This window comes from Rhodnius prolixus, unplaced genomic scaffold, assembly GCF_049639745.1.
Source record: "Rhodnius prolixus isolate KJV_2025 unplaced genomic scaffold, Rpr scaffold_9, whole genome shotgun sequence".
Classification (NCBI taxonomy): domain Eukaryota; kingdom Metazoa; phylum Arthropoda; class Insecta; order Hemiptera; family Reduviidae; genus Rhodnius; species Rhodnius prolixus.
Window position 1 is genome coordinate 2,073,081 of NW_027411604.1, and position 14,602 is coordinate 2,087,682.

The 14,602-nt window shown below is 36.1% G+C and overlaps 1 protein-coding gene and 1 pseudogene across 2 annotated transcripts in view; both read right to left on the reverse strand.

Moving 5' to 3' along the window:
* LOC141453938 (cytochrome P450 306a1-like) overlaps nt 1-13,754 on the reverse strand; it is a 32,213-nt gene extending 18,459 nt beyond the window's left edge. Inside the window, exons 1-2 of one of the 2 annotated variants that reach the window (XM_074127566.1) lie at nt 13,500-13,754; nt 7,574-7,904 (exon numbers count right to left, since the gene is read on the reverse strand). In XM_074127566.1, coding sequence (XP_073983667.1) covers nt 7,574-7,904; nt 13,500-13,514 — 346 coding nt within the window. In that variant the 5' untranslated portion in view covers nt 13,515-13,754. Of the gene's footprint in view, nt 1-7,573; nt 7,905-9,626; nt 9,809-13,499 lie in introns of those variants that run through there. The other variant, XM_074127567.1, reaches the window with a different exon arrangement.
* Nucleotides 2,095-2,187, reverse strand: LOC141454839 (U6 spliceosomal RNA; annotated as a pseudogene).
* Nucleotides 13,755-14,602: the final 848 nt, after the last annotated feature.

Genomic DNA, 14,602 nt, shown 5'->3' on the forward strand with positions numbered 1-14,602 from the left:
GCCCATTTATGTAAGGTCCCCTCTAAAACTGTTATTACTAATAACTGTGTAAATCTTGGCCCGATTTTGATAAAATTTGGCAGGATGAAAGGGTATAGGGCTCCCCTACGTAACATTAAAATGACGTTCTGCTCTTACACCCCTTATAAGAAGGGGGGATGATCCCAGCCAAGGTTGGAGGGATGCGGTGTTTCCTCTATTCCCATTTGAGGAGGAGGGCAGACTCCTCTACTCTGGAGTTAGTTAGCCAGATCCTTCTCCGGCGTTTTTTTTTCCACAAAGTCTAAGCGTATTAAGGGAAAGTATGGCAATCGTTTCAAATAATCGACGAATAAATCGATTTTCATGAATTTAAATAATATTCTAAAATTCCTTAACCGGAAGTAGGTCCTTTACTCCATGGATTAATTTTTTGAGATTTTCTCAGAGATGGCTACCAAAATTATTTATTATTTTTCTATAATTTATTTTAATCAATTCTTAGGGAAAGGTTATGGTCGGCTTTCTATGTAATTTACGGTATTTAAAAAAAAAGGTTTTTGTGAGAATCTTGAGAAAAATAGAAAAAAGGAAGTCATGCGAGTGTTCATGCTGGATTATTTTAAATGAAATAAAGAAACTGACAAACAAACAGAAAAAGAAATAAACTTTCAAATAGAAGGTTATATGTGATATTTTCTAGTAAAATTCCATTCAAAAAATGAGAATAAACGTGATGGAATTTTACCGGGACAAGTCTTTTATGAATGAATTAGTAGTACATATGTATGTATGTAGGCGAATTAATGTTGCAATATACTAGCATTCTATTGGCTATTACAGGAGCCAGATTACTGCAAGACCGGTAATCTGTAAGCTAAATCTACGTCCCGACTTTTAAAGTTCATCTCGTATTTATCGCTCAGTTTTCAGTACTTCTCCAGGTGGTAACCAGAACGTTTCAGTTTCTTTTGCCATTTCTTTAATTTTACGTGCTCATTAAGTGTGTGTATATATTAAATGCGTTTTAACATATTTATTGACTTCCACTTAAATTTAAAAAAAATGGTTGCATTGATTCTTACTATTTCCTGTTAATCTCAATTAACCCACAAATTTTCAAATATATCGACCAATATTTGGGTCGATTATTTAATTCTTACCAACACGATAAAGTAAAATCTAACTGAAGACTTACAGGGAACCATCCTTGTATACGACTCTAAAACTATTTTTATTTTTTTAGAAAAAAAAAAAAATAAAAGTAAAATTTCCCTTGTCTACCCACTAGTGATGGATGAAACAACGAATTAACATCAATTCAAATTATAATCCAGCCCCGAGGACCTAACCACGTTTTCAATTTTATTTACGCATCTTAGATTATTATATAACCCTATTCTCAGCGAGCGCATAGAAACCAGGCACCAAATTTCAAGTTTATCAGCCTCGAAGATTTCGATAAGAGTTTGTTTTGGAGTTAAGGTTGTATTTGGCTCGTCAGTAAGTTAAGTAATCGCCTATTTTTTCAGGCGGGGCTTAACCACCAACTACCAATTAGGTGTCATGGACTGAGGCGACTAGCAAACATACTTTACTGCAAATTTCTCATATTAACCATTAAAGGTATAGACCGGGGAATATAGCCTAGTACCGCAATACATCTTAGCTTTGCGGGTCTAGCCTCTAACCTCTCGGCTATCGTGGCGACTAGCAAACATACTTTACTGCAAATTTCTCATATTAACCATTAAAGGTATAGACCGGGGAATATAGCCTGGTACCGCAATACATCTTAGCTTTGCGGGTCTAGCATCTATCCGCTCGGCTATCGTGGCGACTAGCGAACATACTTTACTGCAAATTTCTCATATTAACCATTAAAGGTATAGACCGGGGAATATAGCCTAATACCGCAATACATCTTAGCTTTGCGGGTCTAGCCTCATACCGCTCGGCTATCGTGGCGACTAGTAAACATACTTTACTGCAAATTTCTCATATTAACCAATAAATAAAATCCAAGGCCTAAAGACCGGGAATCGAACCCAGTACCACACTACATATTAGCTTGGCAGGTCTCGCCTCTAACCGCTCTGCTACCGTGGCGCCCTTAAATACGATTTTGCGTGTCATCCTTGCGCAGAGGCCTTGCTAATCTTCTCTGTATCGTTCCAATTTTAGTATATGTACCGCCGAAGCGAGTACCCAGTAAGGACTCATCTGTATATATATTATTGAAAGATTACTGTTCACCTAATTGATACAGTACCTGAAATTATTGCTAGAAATCTAAAATAATAAATAAATGTAAAATAATAAATACAAAAAATTGAGGCTACAAACAAAAACTTGTATATCTTTATAGTGAGTTATTACAGGTGGGCCTTATTTTATTTTTTGATTTAGGACATATGTCTCGCAGCAGAAGGCTGTGGTCCAAATCAAGAGAAGCCCCGGGGGAGCGGCGATAGATGGCGCCAACATCATACAAAGTAGAAAGCTGACTTGCAGCGCCTCTAGTGGCTATCTAAGGGGCAGCACTTAACTAACCCAAAACTCATCTAAGGACCCAACAGAAAGTGTTATATATTATATACTAACATTAATATAATACTATTTGACCGGAACTATGTGTTTTTGATATGATCTAGCCGGCAGGTTCATTATAACCTGCTTGCTAGTTACCTTGCCTCTAGTGTTGCCTGTTTAGAGTGTAATAAATATCTAACCTACTAATCAGCTGTTTTGGACGCACGCGCTCTGCGCTGGCCAGGTTTTTTTTTTTTTTTTTTTTTTTTTTTTTTTTTTTTTTTAGTAAACACAGTTCGTCCAAAGTTTATTGACCTGTACACGTAGTTTCGTCTTACTTTACGAAAGCTTTGTCATAAAATATTTGAAATTTATATTTTACTATCGTTAAAATGGTTATTGTTAATTTTTTTTTTTTTAATTTATTTATTAGATCTAGATATCGCTCACAATTTGATAAGAACTATATAATCTTTTTTTTTATTACTATTATTGCTACCTGTATAATAGTATATAGATCTGGCAAAGTGTAGATAAAGGGTTAACTACAATTACGAAAAACTACCCGGCATAGCCGATGCATAACCCAACCGTACGGACACTGGAAGTTGAAAAATTCGCCAGCGTTGACACATTCGGGTATGTTAACGATAGGATAGGGAGATCACGAGGCAAATGTCGTTTTAGGCGTCTTTGGTGAATGATGTTATTATGCCTGAAAAAATATGCATTACTTTCCTTTATCTCTATCTTTCTTGATTGAGAGGCGCTACGATAGCCGAGCGGTTATAGGCTAGACCCGCAAAGCTGAGATGTATTGCGGTACTAGGCTATATTCCCCGGTCTATACCTTTAATGGTTAATATGAGAAATTTACAGTAAAGTATGTTTGCTAGTCGCCAAGGTAGCCGAGCGATTAGAGGTTAGACCCGTAAAGCTAAGATGTATTGCGGTACTAGGCTAAATTCCACCGGTCTGTACCTTTAATGGTTAATATGAGAAATTTACAGTAAAGTATGTTTGCTAGTCGCCAAGGTAGCCGAGCGATTAGTGGTTAGACCCGTAAAGCTAAGATGTATTGCGGTACTAGGCTAAATTCCACCGGTCTGTACCTTTAATGGTTAATATGAGAAATTTACAGTAAAGTATGTTTGCTAGTCGCCAAGGTAGCCGAGCGGTTAGAGGCTAGACTAGCAGAGCTAAGATGTATTGCGGTACTAGGCTATATTCCCCGGTCTATACCTTTAATGGTTAATATGAGAAATTTACAGTAAAGTATGTTTACTAGTCGCCAAGGTAGCCGAGCGATTAGAGGCTAGACCCGCAAAGCTAAGATGTACTGCGGTTCTAGGCTATATTCCCCGGTCTATACCTTTAATGGTTAATATGAGAAATTTTGCAGTAAAGTATGTTTGCTAGTCGCCACGATAGCCGAGCGGTTAGAGGCTAGACCTGCAAAGCTAAGATGTATTGCGGTACTAGGCTATATTCCCCGGTCTATACCTTTAATGGTTAATATGAGAAATTCGCTGTAAAGTAAGTTCGCTATTCGCCTCCGTTCATGACACCTAATTAGTAGTTGGACGCATAGCCCGCCTGAATATATATATATAGTGAGAGAGAGAGAGAGAGAGAGAGAGAGTGACTCTTCTCTCTGCTCCAACTCAACTCCTAATGAAATGCAATCCTATCATCTAAAGAAGATTAGGATGCCAGGATTTATTAGGTGTTTAGAAGAGATTAAAATCTTTTACTAGGCGAAAGTGAGGTTAAAACATTGTTACAAACGTAAAAGTAGCAGCACAACTAGAACACCTGAGAGAGAATAGAAAAGAAAAAAACATGTATAAACAGAGAACAATTCAACAACCCATAACAAAAACGTTGTGGTTTATATGTAAGCAGGTTTATAATAGAATGGGTATATTAGTATAAGGTTAGAGTATAATAAAAAAGATTTTGCGCTAGGTTATGGGGTAGAAAGAAACAGGTAACCAAGGCAACTCAGAGAAATATCTTGAACGAGGAAAAGGCAGCAGCAACTGTTTCTGTTTTTTGTGTGTGTGTGTGTGTGTGTGTTTTTTTAAAGAGAATAGTAAAAGCTGTTGTTTAGTTTAGGCCCTCCTCCATGCCCAGCCTAACTACACAGCCACAACAATCCGAGAGTTCAATGACTTTGATGGTCTGCTTCTACTAGGGGAACATAGTAACCTCTTTTATGCGTTGCTACTCCCTGCAATTGATGCATTGATACCAGGATAAGGAGAGTTAAGTACGTGCAAAGCGACATGATCCATCAGTAAATAATTATTGGTTTATCAAATGACTGGTTTTTTTGGGGGGGGGGGGCGGATCCATTTTTCCCTCTTCCGTTCATCGCTGTTATTATTTAATTTACAATTTTTTTTTTTTTTAATCCAAATTTACATAAAGAGTATGTCAGTCCAATATTTTGTAATTTTATTGTCGCCATCTTACTTTAGCGTAGTGGTTTCCATAATATTGGGCGCGCCCTCCCTAGTAAGGCTATCGCAAGAGGGGAGCTCTACTTTTAGCCGATATTACTTCTTTCTTTCTTTAAGCGTAAACAAGAATAAAAAAAAAAGAAACTGTAAATATTACGCAGGTATCCTATTAGACCATAAATTAAGCGATGTATTTTAAAAGATTTTGAAATAGATATGACTGGAATTCTTCTGATTACGATGCAAAATTTTCTGTATTGAGTATTTTGCCGGAAATCTAAAAATTTTTAATCCGGAAATGATCTGTGTAGGTGTGTGTGTGTGTGTGTGTTTGTTTTTACGCAAATATCCCCCCCCGGCCCAAATTTTGAATATTACGAGCGGAAATGGGTAAAGCATGCCTTTTAAAGTTCGGCTGTATTGTAGCAATCATGATTAATTTTGTAATGTTACACTGGAATACTACAGGATTCCTGAAAAAAGGGGCTGTGGTACACACGCACCCATCTTTGGAGGGGGGGGGGGGGAACTTTTCCAATTAGTGACCCCCTTAAAGTTTCAGAAACTCAGATAGATGGCCCATAAAATTGGGCGCGTGTTTCATGGAATGAAAACAAACAAAAAAAAAAGACAAAACTTTTAGGAAATAACTGCAAGGCTAGTCTGAAACGGAAGGCAATAATATAAATGGCATAGGTCAAGAAATCTTCTTACAGATAACTCAGAAATAGTTTCTTGATATAGTTAAGATAAGTTTAGATAATCGTTAGACTATCTAATTTTGTTTAATAACTAAATATAAATAATTAACTATTATCGGCCATTATCAAGATGTAAACGTCCTTGGAGCGTGATTTTACATGAATTTTTGCAAAAATAAATTAAAACAAATGTTGCGGCCAAATACCTCGTAGTAAAATTGTAATATGATCGTTTTGGACATTTCACTATTTAAACGTTTTGCTATCCTTAAAATTTAGTGAATAAAATTCACACGAATTCTCGTCTAGTTCTGTGTCCACTTCATTTTTTTTTTTTTGTTAATCTCCAATTAATTTTAAATTTTGTTTAATCGTCCATTTCATTGAAATGATACAAAAAATTTGAAAAAATAAGTTACTGGTACTTCTTGGTCAAATATTTTGAAATACTAAATCTGAGTTTTCGAATTTGCTTCTTTTTTTTCTTTTACAAAATACTTCGAATTATTGTACACGCTCCATTTTATGTCTCCGACTTGACTATACAAATTGTCCTTAACATTCTTTTTTGTCACACAAGTCGCTGAAAACACGATACAGGAAACTTCATTTTAATCTGTAATCACACGCAAATCTTCTAGCTCAAAAATCTTTCTTCAGGGAACTCAGAACTCTTCCTGATAACCGGGACAAAGACGCCTTAAAAGAGACAGTGTGGCCTCATGCTATCCTCTCAAGTGAAGAGAATGGACCTACATGTTCTTGCGGTGGAATGAGAAGGTGGCGCAACTATTCCTGAAGGCTAAAGGAGCATCCTGCCCTCCACACAATAGACCAAGGGGACTCTACCATCGTCTCTCTGCTTTACCGCGACCACCACGAAACCTTTCCTCAACTCTGGTGAGCCTGGATACAGTACTCCAGCGGGCTGTGGTCCACGATTCCGGGGTACCATTTCGTAGAGAGACTCTGACTCCTACTTAAAGGCCTAGAATGGTCACTGGCCCAGCCATGCCCAGCTCATTGCTTACAGGTTTCTCTACACCCTCCTGGTGACCAACTTGGGCTTACTACACCATTCCAGGCCGACCTTTAGACATGTTCTTCCGGAGACTTAGAAAGTGGCGCAACTATTGCTGAAGGCTAAACGACCATCCTGCCCTCCACACAATAGACCAAAGGGACTCTACCATCGTCTCTCTGCTTTACCACAACCACCACGAAACCTTTCCTCAACTCTGGTGAGCCTGAAGTCAGAACTCCAGCCGGCTGTGACTCACGATCCCGTGGTACCATTTCGTAGAGAGACTCTGACTCCTACTTAAAGGCCTAGAATGGTCACTGGCCCAGCCATGCCCAGCTCATTGCTTACAGGTTTCTCTACACCCTCCTGGTGACCAGCTTGGGCTTACTACACCATTCCAGGTTTTCCGTACACGTCCCCTATTAGTCGCCTCTTACGACAGGCAGGGGATACCGTGGGACTATTCTCACCCGGTCCCATATGGAGAGAGTGGACTAACACTCCTAATGTTTTGGAGTGAAGTTACCACTGGGAAACATCTCAAAGTTTACTTCTACTCAAAGTCACTTCTATCATTGTCACTTATAGCGCCATAGCGCTGATTGTAGCGCAAAATAAACGCAAAAAAATCTACAAAACTTGTGTTTCCGGTCTAGCTCAATTTCGATCGTCTTATTAGGCGCAATACACACAAATAAAAAATAAGCACTAATAAGAATATTTGAATGCACATCAAGAAGGAGATATACGATATGCTGAGTATCAGATACTTGACGTTAATTTGAGGAGAAAAGACGATAATAAATAATAAAATATATTAATTCAAAAATAAGTAATCAATCAAGAGAAATCAATAAATCAATAATAATCACCATAACCACCCATAATGCCGTGAGTCACGTACAGATCAGCTCTGGCCGTAAAATCATTTCTATTCAATGCGTTCTTAATAATCATCGGATCGGTTACGACGACGGTCTTCACACAGCCAAGTCTAAGAAAATATATCGGCCCATATTTTCTAGCTAAATCGGACAACGTTCTATATGGCTGTTTTGGATCCATAAATGGTAGATATCCAACTAGCGGTAGACTCCATGGACCTGGTGGTAGTCGCCAGTTTCTCTTTAGCCACCATAGAATACCAAAAAGTCCGACCAGTATGGTGGCTAGCTGCCAAGTTAATCCAGGCATATAGGAAGTCTGAAATAAATATAAATTGTAACTTTAAAAAACCAAAAAAACAGACAGACGCAGCTACAAACTAATGTTTAAAAGAAAAATATTAGTGATCATTCACACGTCACTTTATCTAACTGAACTTCACAACGTTCCATCAAACTGGGCTTTTTTACTAAATGTCAACAAACACACCGCTACTTTCAACTACCAAATATATTATTTAATTAAAATAGAACTTCCGTTTAACCGTCTAACCGTCAAATATGAAATTTCACTTCCGCTAAGATTACACTTTAAAGAAAAACTGAACCTTTAAAGAGAAAATGAATAGTAATACTCAAACACGAATTTTCTTTCATTTATGAACTTTTCTCGTATTACAGAAATTACGTCAAGCTTAATATCAATGCTTATCAATATTTTCCTAAAATGAATTTTCCAAGAAAAATTATTCAAATACAAGGTGAACCAGTAAGTATTGTCCATAGGCCCACTGTATTGGCCAACTTCATATTTCCCACTGTTCTTGAGTGACGTCACTTTAATTTTTTTTTTTCTAAAATCATTACTTTTTTCCAATAAAAATGTTTTTACTCCGAAAGTTTTATCCGAATTCGATTGGAATCCGAAGTGCTATTTGTGACCTTTGACTTCCTTATTTTAAGACAGCCTACTTTAAAAAAATTGACTACTGGTCCCATCTAAAAGAGTTTTCAATGAATTAAACAACTTGATAAACTAACACTGTTGAGTGCTCATGAACACGTTTTCTTGTAAAAACAAACGTAATTTCTCATACGAAGATAAAAGGAATCCTGGAAAATGATATACCGTTTGAAAGCCCATTAAACAAGGAAACTTTTACTAAAAAGTGCCAGCAACTAGGTCTGATAATGATCACATAAGGGCCTAATGAGTTTTCTTCAAAAAATTTCGATTACTTTTATTTTTCCAGCATCCAGGAGGAAGATTGAGGCTGTTTGGAGAATGACTTATGCTTCAAAATGGTATCAATTTTTAGAAAATTTATCTGTCTTTCTAACCGTGTCATCAGAATCAAATTCGGACTAAAACTTTCTGAGTAATAACATTTTTATTGCTAAAAAAGTAATGATTTTAGGGAAAAAAAATTAGAGTGACGTCACTCAAGAACAGTGGTAAATATGAAGTTGGCCAATACGTCGTTGAACTCCACTTTAGATATACTACACACAGTAGTCCTATGGACTTTACTTACTGGTTTACCCTGTATATACGAAGTTTAGAGGAAATCGGGAAAAACTATTTTCAAGAAAATGGTGGAAAAAGTAAACAATAAAAGAAAAACAACTGTAATCACTTGCGGTTAAAAGATTAACAGCTAAGTGTCCATGATAGTTTCCAAACTGAAATATAAAATTTGAGCTACCTGCGTTAAGCTTAGCTTTCGTACAGACAAAATATTAAAAAAAAAAAAACACTTGTTCAGACTAAAGGGGACGAAGAAAAAAAACGGATACTTCCGGCGGGCACTCTGATTACCAAAAAAACTTTGCATTACTTTACTTATTTAGCGAGAGAAAGCAAAAAAGAAGACTGAATGAACTTCCGGTGGTTTTCTGCTCTATTCATAGAGGACCAGAAATCGTATATTAACTACGGAATCTTTGAACTAATGGGGTAACACTGACGAAATGACGGCTTCAAATAGAGTTAAAGGCTAAAAGCATTTCCTGTACCCATACATAAATTACGGTAACTTACAATTCTGGACATAAATAAGCTGGGCTGGATGTAATAAAAAGTAATTTCACATTAATGAAAAATCACTATTAAATTAAGCTAAAATAAAAAATACTAAAATGAAATTTGAAGAGAAACAAAATAGACGACTGTTATACGTATCTAAGCCACTGCCACTTTGATTAGATGTTCATAAAATACTGAATTTATTTTCTTTCTTTTTTTTAATATTATATTATCACTGAATATTATATTTTTTTAATGTAAAATCAGCTGTTTAGTTTCATTCTGCTGAATATACAAGAGACGTTACTGATATTTCATTCATTTCATAGTGAAGTATTTTTTTTTAAATCATATCCGGTTACAGCAATATTTTCTTGGATTTTAAAAAAAAAAAAGGAAATACAAGTAGATTTTCATTTAGGAAGGAAATAATTATTGTAATTGCGTCAAAAAATTTCCTAATTAGAGTTCCGAATCAGGAACTACATGATCCCGATTTTTGTCCCCGAAATATGGGACAAAAAAAAAATATCGTAAAGTGTCTAAATAAGCACAACTTTCTTTTTAAGTAATTAACTTTTTCTTTTTCTATTAACAAGATGGTCAACTTTAATAGTATTGTACATAGACAGGGCAAACGAACAAGATATTACTTTCAAAGAAAGGTGACGTCATACGAGGTCTGTAAATTAAGTAATGAGACTGATTTTTTTTAAACAAAATTTATTCAAAAAGAATTACAATTCTATATTGTCACCTTCAAAATAACTTCCTTCTGAAGCCACACAGCGCTGGAGATGTTTCTTCCTCTCCTCATAGCAGTGCTTGAACGCCGATACTGGAATAGCCTTCAGCTGGTCGTTTGAATGTTTTCGATGTCCCAAAATGAGTTCCCTTGAGGTGATTTTTCAACTTCGGGAAGAGAAAAAAGCCACAAGGACTCAAGTCAGGCTGAATAAGGAGGCTGGAGGAGCCACAGGAATGTTTTTACTGGCCAAAAACTCTGTTTATTGAAATTGCTGTGCGACAAGGACCCATTATCGTGATGCAACACCCACTTGTTCTTGATGTTTGGTCTCACACGAAGTCGAAGATCAAATACATGCTCATTTGTTTTTTTGATATCCACGGAATCGTCCACAAAGAGTAGCTACCTCAAGGTCAAACGGTCAATCCAACACTTTTACCGAGAGGTTCCTTGAAAAAACTTCGAAAAAGGTCTCATTCGTGTGAGACCAAACATCAAGAACAAGTGGGTGTTGCATCACGATAATGCTCCTTGTCACACAGCAATTTCAATAAACCAGAGTTTTTGGCCAGTAAAAACATTCCTGTGGCTCCTCCAGCCTCCTTATTCAGCCTGACTTGAGTCCTTGTGACTTTTTGCTCTTCCCGAAGTTTGAAAAATCACCTCAAGGGAACTCATTTTCTGGACAGTCGAAAACATTCAAACGGCTGTAACCGCACCAGCTGAAGGCTATTCCAGTATCGGAGTTCGAGCACTGCTATGAGGAGTGGAAGAAACGTCTCCAGCGCTGTGTGGCTTTAGAAGGAAGTGATTTTAGAAGGTGACAATATAGAATTGTAATTCTTTTTTAATAAATTTTTTTTAAAAAATCAGTCTCATTACTTAATTTACAGACATCGTAGCTCCCCCATTTTTTTTAAAGGACTCATGTGACCCTAGAAGGAGGGGGATAATTCTGGAGAAAGCTATATTTCCCCAAATTTGACTCGAAAGACAATCTTATTCGCATCGTGTTTACGAGTATATTCTCTCTAGATTTATTTATCTACAGATTTTGTAGAGTTACGATCCAATGAAAAAGCAACAAGAATCTGAAATGATACAAAATGATTGGCGTATTACATTATCAGGTATACCAACTATAACTATTTGCTATGCACATTTCAATCAGGACATTGATTTGTGAGGCCTTTAGCATACAAAGAGTAACATTTGTTACCATCAGTGAGTGAGAGGGTGTGAGTAAGGGAGAGAGAGAACAATAAATACATTTCATGACCACCTTCTCTTTTAGCAAGGAAGTATTGCGATCGTCATCAATTTTCTATTTCAAATTTTTTTTGTTTCACCGGAAGTAAAACGACTTTTCGATTACTATCGATAATTGTTGTAAATGTGGTCCAAGCCAATATGTTGAAATCTGCCCTTGTTAAAGAACCCTCTTTATTAATTAAATACATAAAATGTTAGGAACAATTAGTGAAAGCGATCCTGTTAGGAAGCCCCATTATGTGCCTTTATTCCGATAAAAATGTTATCGATATCTTTATATTGGTTTTAGTGAAAACCGTAAAAATATTAAATATTAAGGATTCAAAATTGGCGAGGAATCGGTCCAGAAATAAAAAAAAACAACTCCGTGGTCAACATTTCGGGCAAATTTATTGGCATTCTTCAGGGCGTGGCTATGCGGCGGTTTTGGTGGAGTTTCAGAAAACTGTATCTTGCATATTCATGCATGTAGTATATCCTTGACTAGCATTCCATCATCAGAGATAAACAGTTTAGGGTAGAGATTTTTTTTCACTTTATTCATGCATCCATCTCACATAACTGAATTAGCCACTGAATATGGATGGAACTCCGAAACCTTGTCAGGGATATAATAAAGCTTGCTACGATGGGGGGGGGGGGAATAAATATATTATTGACTATTACTGTTCATTATTTTTGGAGACTGAATCATAGTTTCAATAGGATGAAAAAAAATTAATGCCAGTTTCAGTCACGATAAACTTTATTATGCCGAGCTTTCGACCTATGGGACTAGGCCATCAGTCCATGAACAGACAAGACTGAAGACACGCCAACTATCTAATGATGTATTGTAAGTTAGCCCTAACAGCCCATGAACAGACAAGACAGAAGACACACCAACTCTCTAATGATGCATTGTAAGTTAGCCCTAACAGCCCATGAACAGACAAGACAGAAGACACACCAATCCTCTAATGATGTAAAACAGTATATTGTAAATTAGCCCTGACAGTCCATGAACAGACAAGACAGAAGACACACCAACTATCTAATGATGTAAAACAGTATATTGTAAATTAGCCCTGACAGTCCATGAACAGACAAAACAGAACACATACCAACTCTCTAATGATGTAAAACAGTATATTGTAAATTAGCCCTAACAGCCCATGAACAGACAAAACAGAACACATACCAACTCTCTCTAATGATGTAAAACAGTATATTGTAAATTAGCCCTGACAGTCCATGAACAGACAAGACAGAAGACACACCAACTCTCTCTAATGATGTAAAAACAGAATATTGTCAATTAGGCCTGAAGATGGACCTAGTCCCTATAGGTCGAAAGCTCGCGGCATAATAAAAAGTTTATCGTGACTGAAACTGGCATTAATTTTTTTTCGTCCCATATTATGGACCTAACCACTTTTCTGGAAATTACCCGTTATTCCTCTTTTCTATCCCGTTTTCCTGCATTTTCTTGGAAAGATTTACAAAAAAAAAAAAAAATAGTAATTTTACGACTTTACAATCTAGTGAATATGGAAAATATTAGCCACCTACAACTGTAAGAGAAAATCAGGTTAAGCAACTCACGTCAGGTTTGTTGACCTGTCCAATAATAATCGTATCGAACGAACAAAAGTACGCAGTAGATTTCCTCTCTTTGAGGAAAAAACAAAAGTTTTAATCCAAAGTCTAACCTAAAGGAGGGGTGGGTGGGGGGTAGGGAGAAAATACGGTTTTCCTTGAGCTAGTTATTTATTTATTTATATCAATATTAAATTGAAATGAATTAAATTTAAAAAGAAATAAGAATATTATTACGTAACAAAAGTAAACAAAGATAAAATAATAAATGATATATGAATCTAGCTTACATATGGCAGGTGCATTGTTGTTGTTGAGGCAAGCACAACAGTATAACTACTGAATCTCTTTTGTAGATGATAATAATGATTACGGTGTAATGTTTATATCAAGAGAGTATATATATATATATATAAAACAATGAACTTGTTCGTTTGAACTTATATATAAAAGAAATATATAAAACACTTTGACAAAAACAATGACACTTGACTGCTCCTCTTAAAGAATATTGTTAACAGAGATATGTTTTCAACTACAATGACTAGAAAGAAAACATGGCCGCCACAACAAAACTAAAGGAACTTTTTGTATTATTTAACAGTGAATTTGAAAAACAAACAGAAAAGAACAGAAGTAGATCTTAAGGAGTGAATTATTTATAAAGGATTTTTTTCTTTTTATTTTTTGCTCACATTGAGATTAGATATTTTTTTTCTTAAAAAAAAGAATTTAAAATTTAAAATTTCTTGAGTTAACAGAACTAAAAAAAAATTTACATTATGAACATGGATGAAGCTAAATACTATGTGTGTATACAAAAAAACTATCGCTGAACTATAATATCAATATTGAATGGAATTTTAAAAAAATAAACTAAAGATAATCGCCCCACGCATCACTAGCGTGCAATTATAATCGATCATATTACTGCAGAAATATTTTTTTTTTTAATATATGATTTAAGGCGCGTCAACATCTAAGGTTATTGTGGCGCTCGGAGCTTTTTTTCAGTGCACTGCCGCGACCTCCGGACAGTGTTCTCTCGTTACAGACAACACTGTACCATCACCGGAGACAGTGAGCTGTAAGAAGCTCCTAGGAAGAGAAAAATCTAAGTGGTCAGCAAGCAGCTGGGGATCCAGAACCCGGGACCTCCGCGTGGGAGTCCAGAGTTCGCTAACCGCATAGCTAATATCCCTTCCCTAAATTTTAGAATTAAAAAACACAGAAGCAAAATTAACAATGCAATGCAAACAAAACTATGTTCATTCATAAAGAAAATACGTACTTAACAAACAAATATGTAATTTACACAATTTAACGCTAGAAAAAAGAGAAGTTTTCATGGTTGAGAGAGCGTTAACAATTTCTAATTATCACGTGATAATTG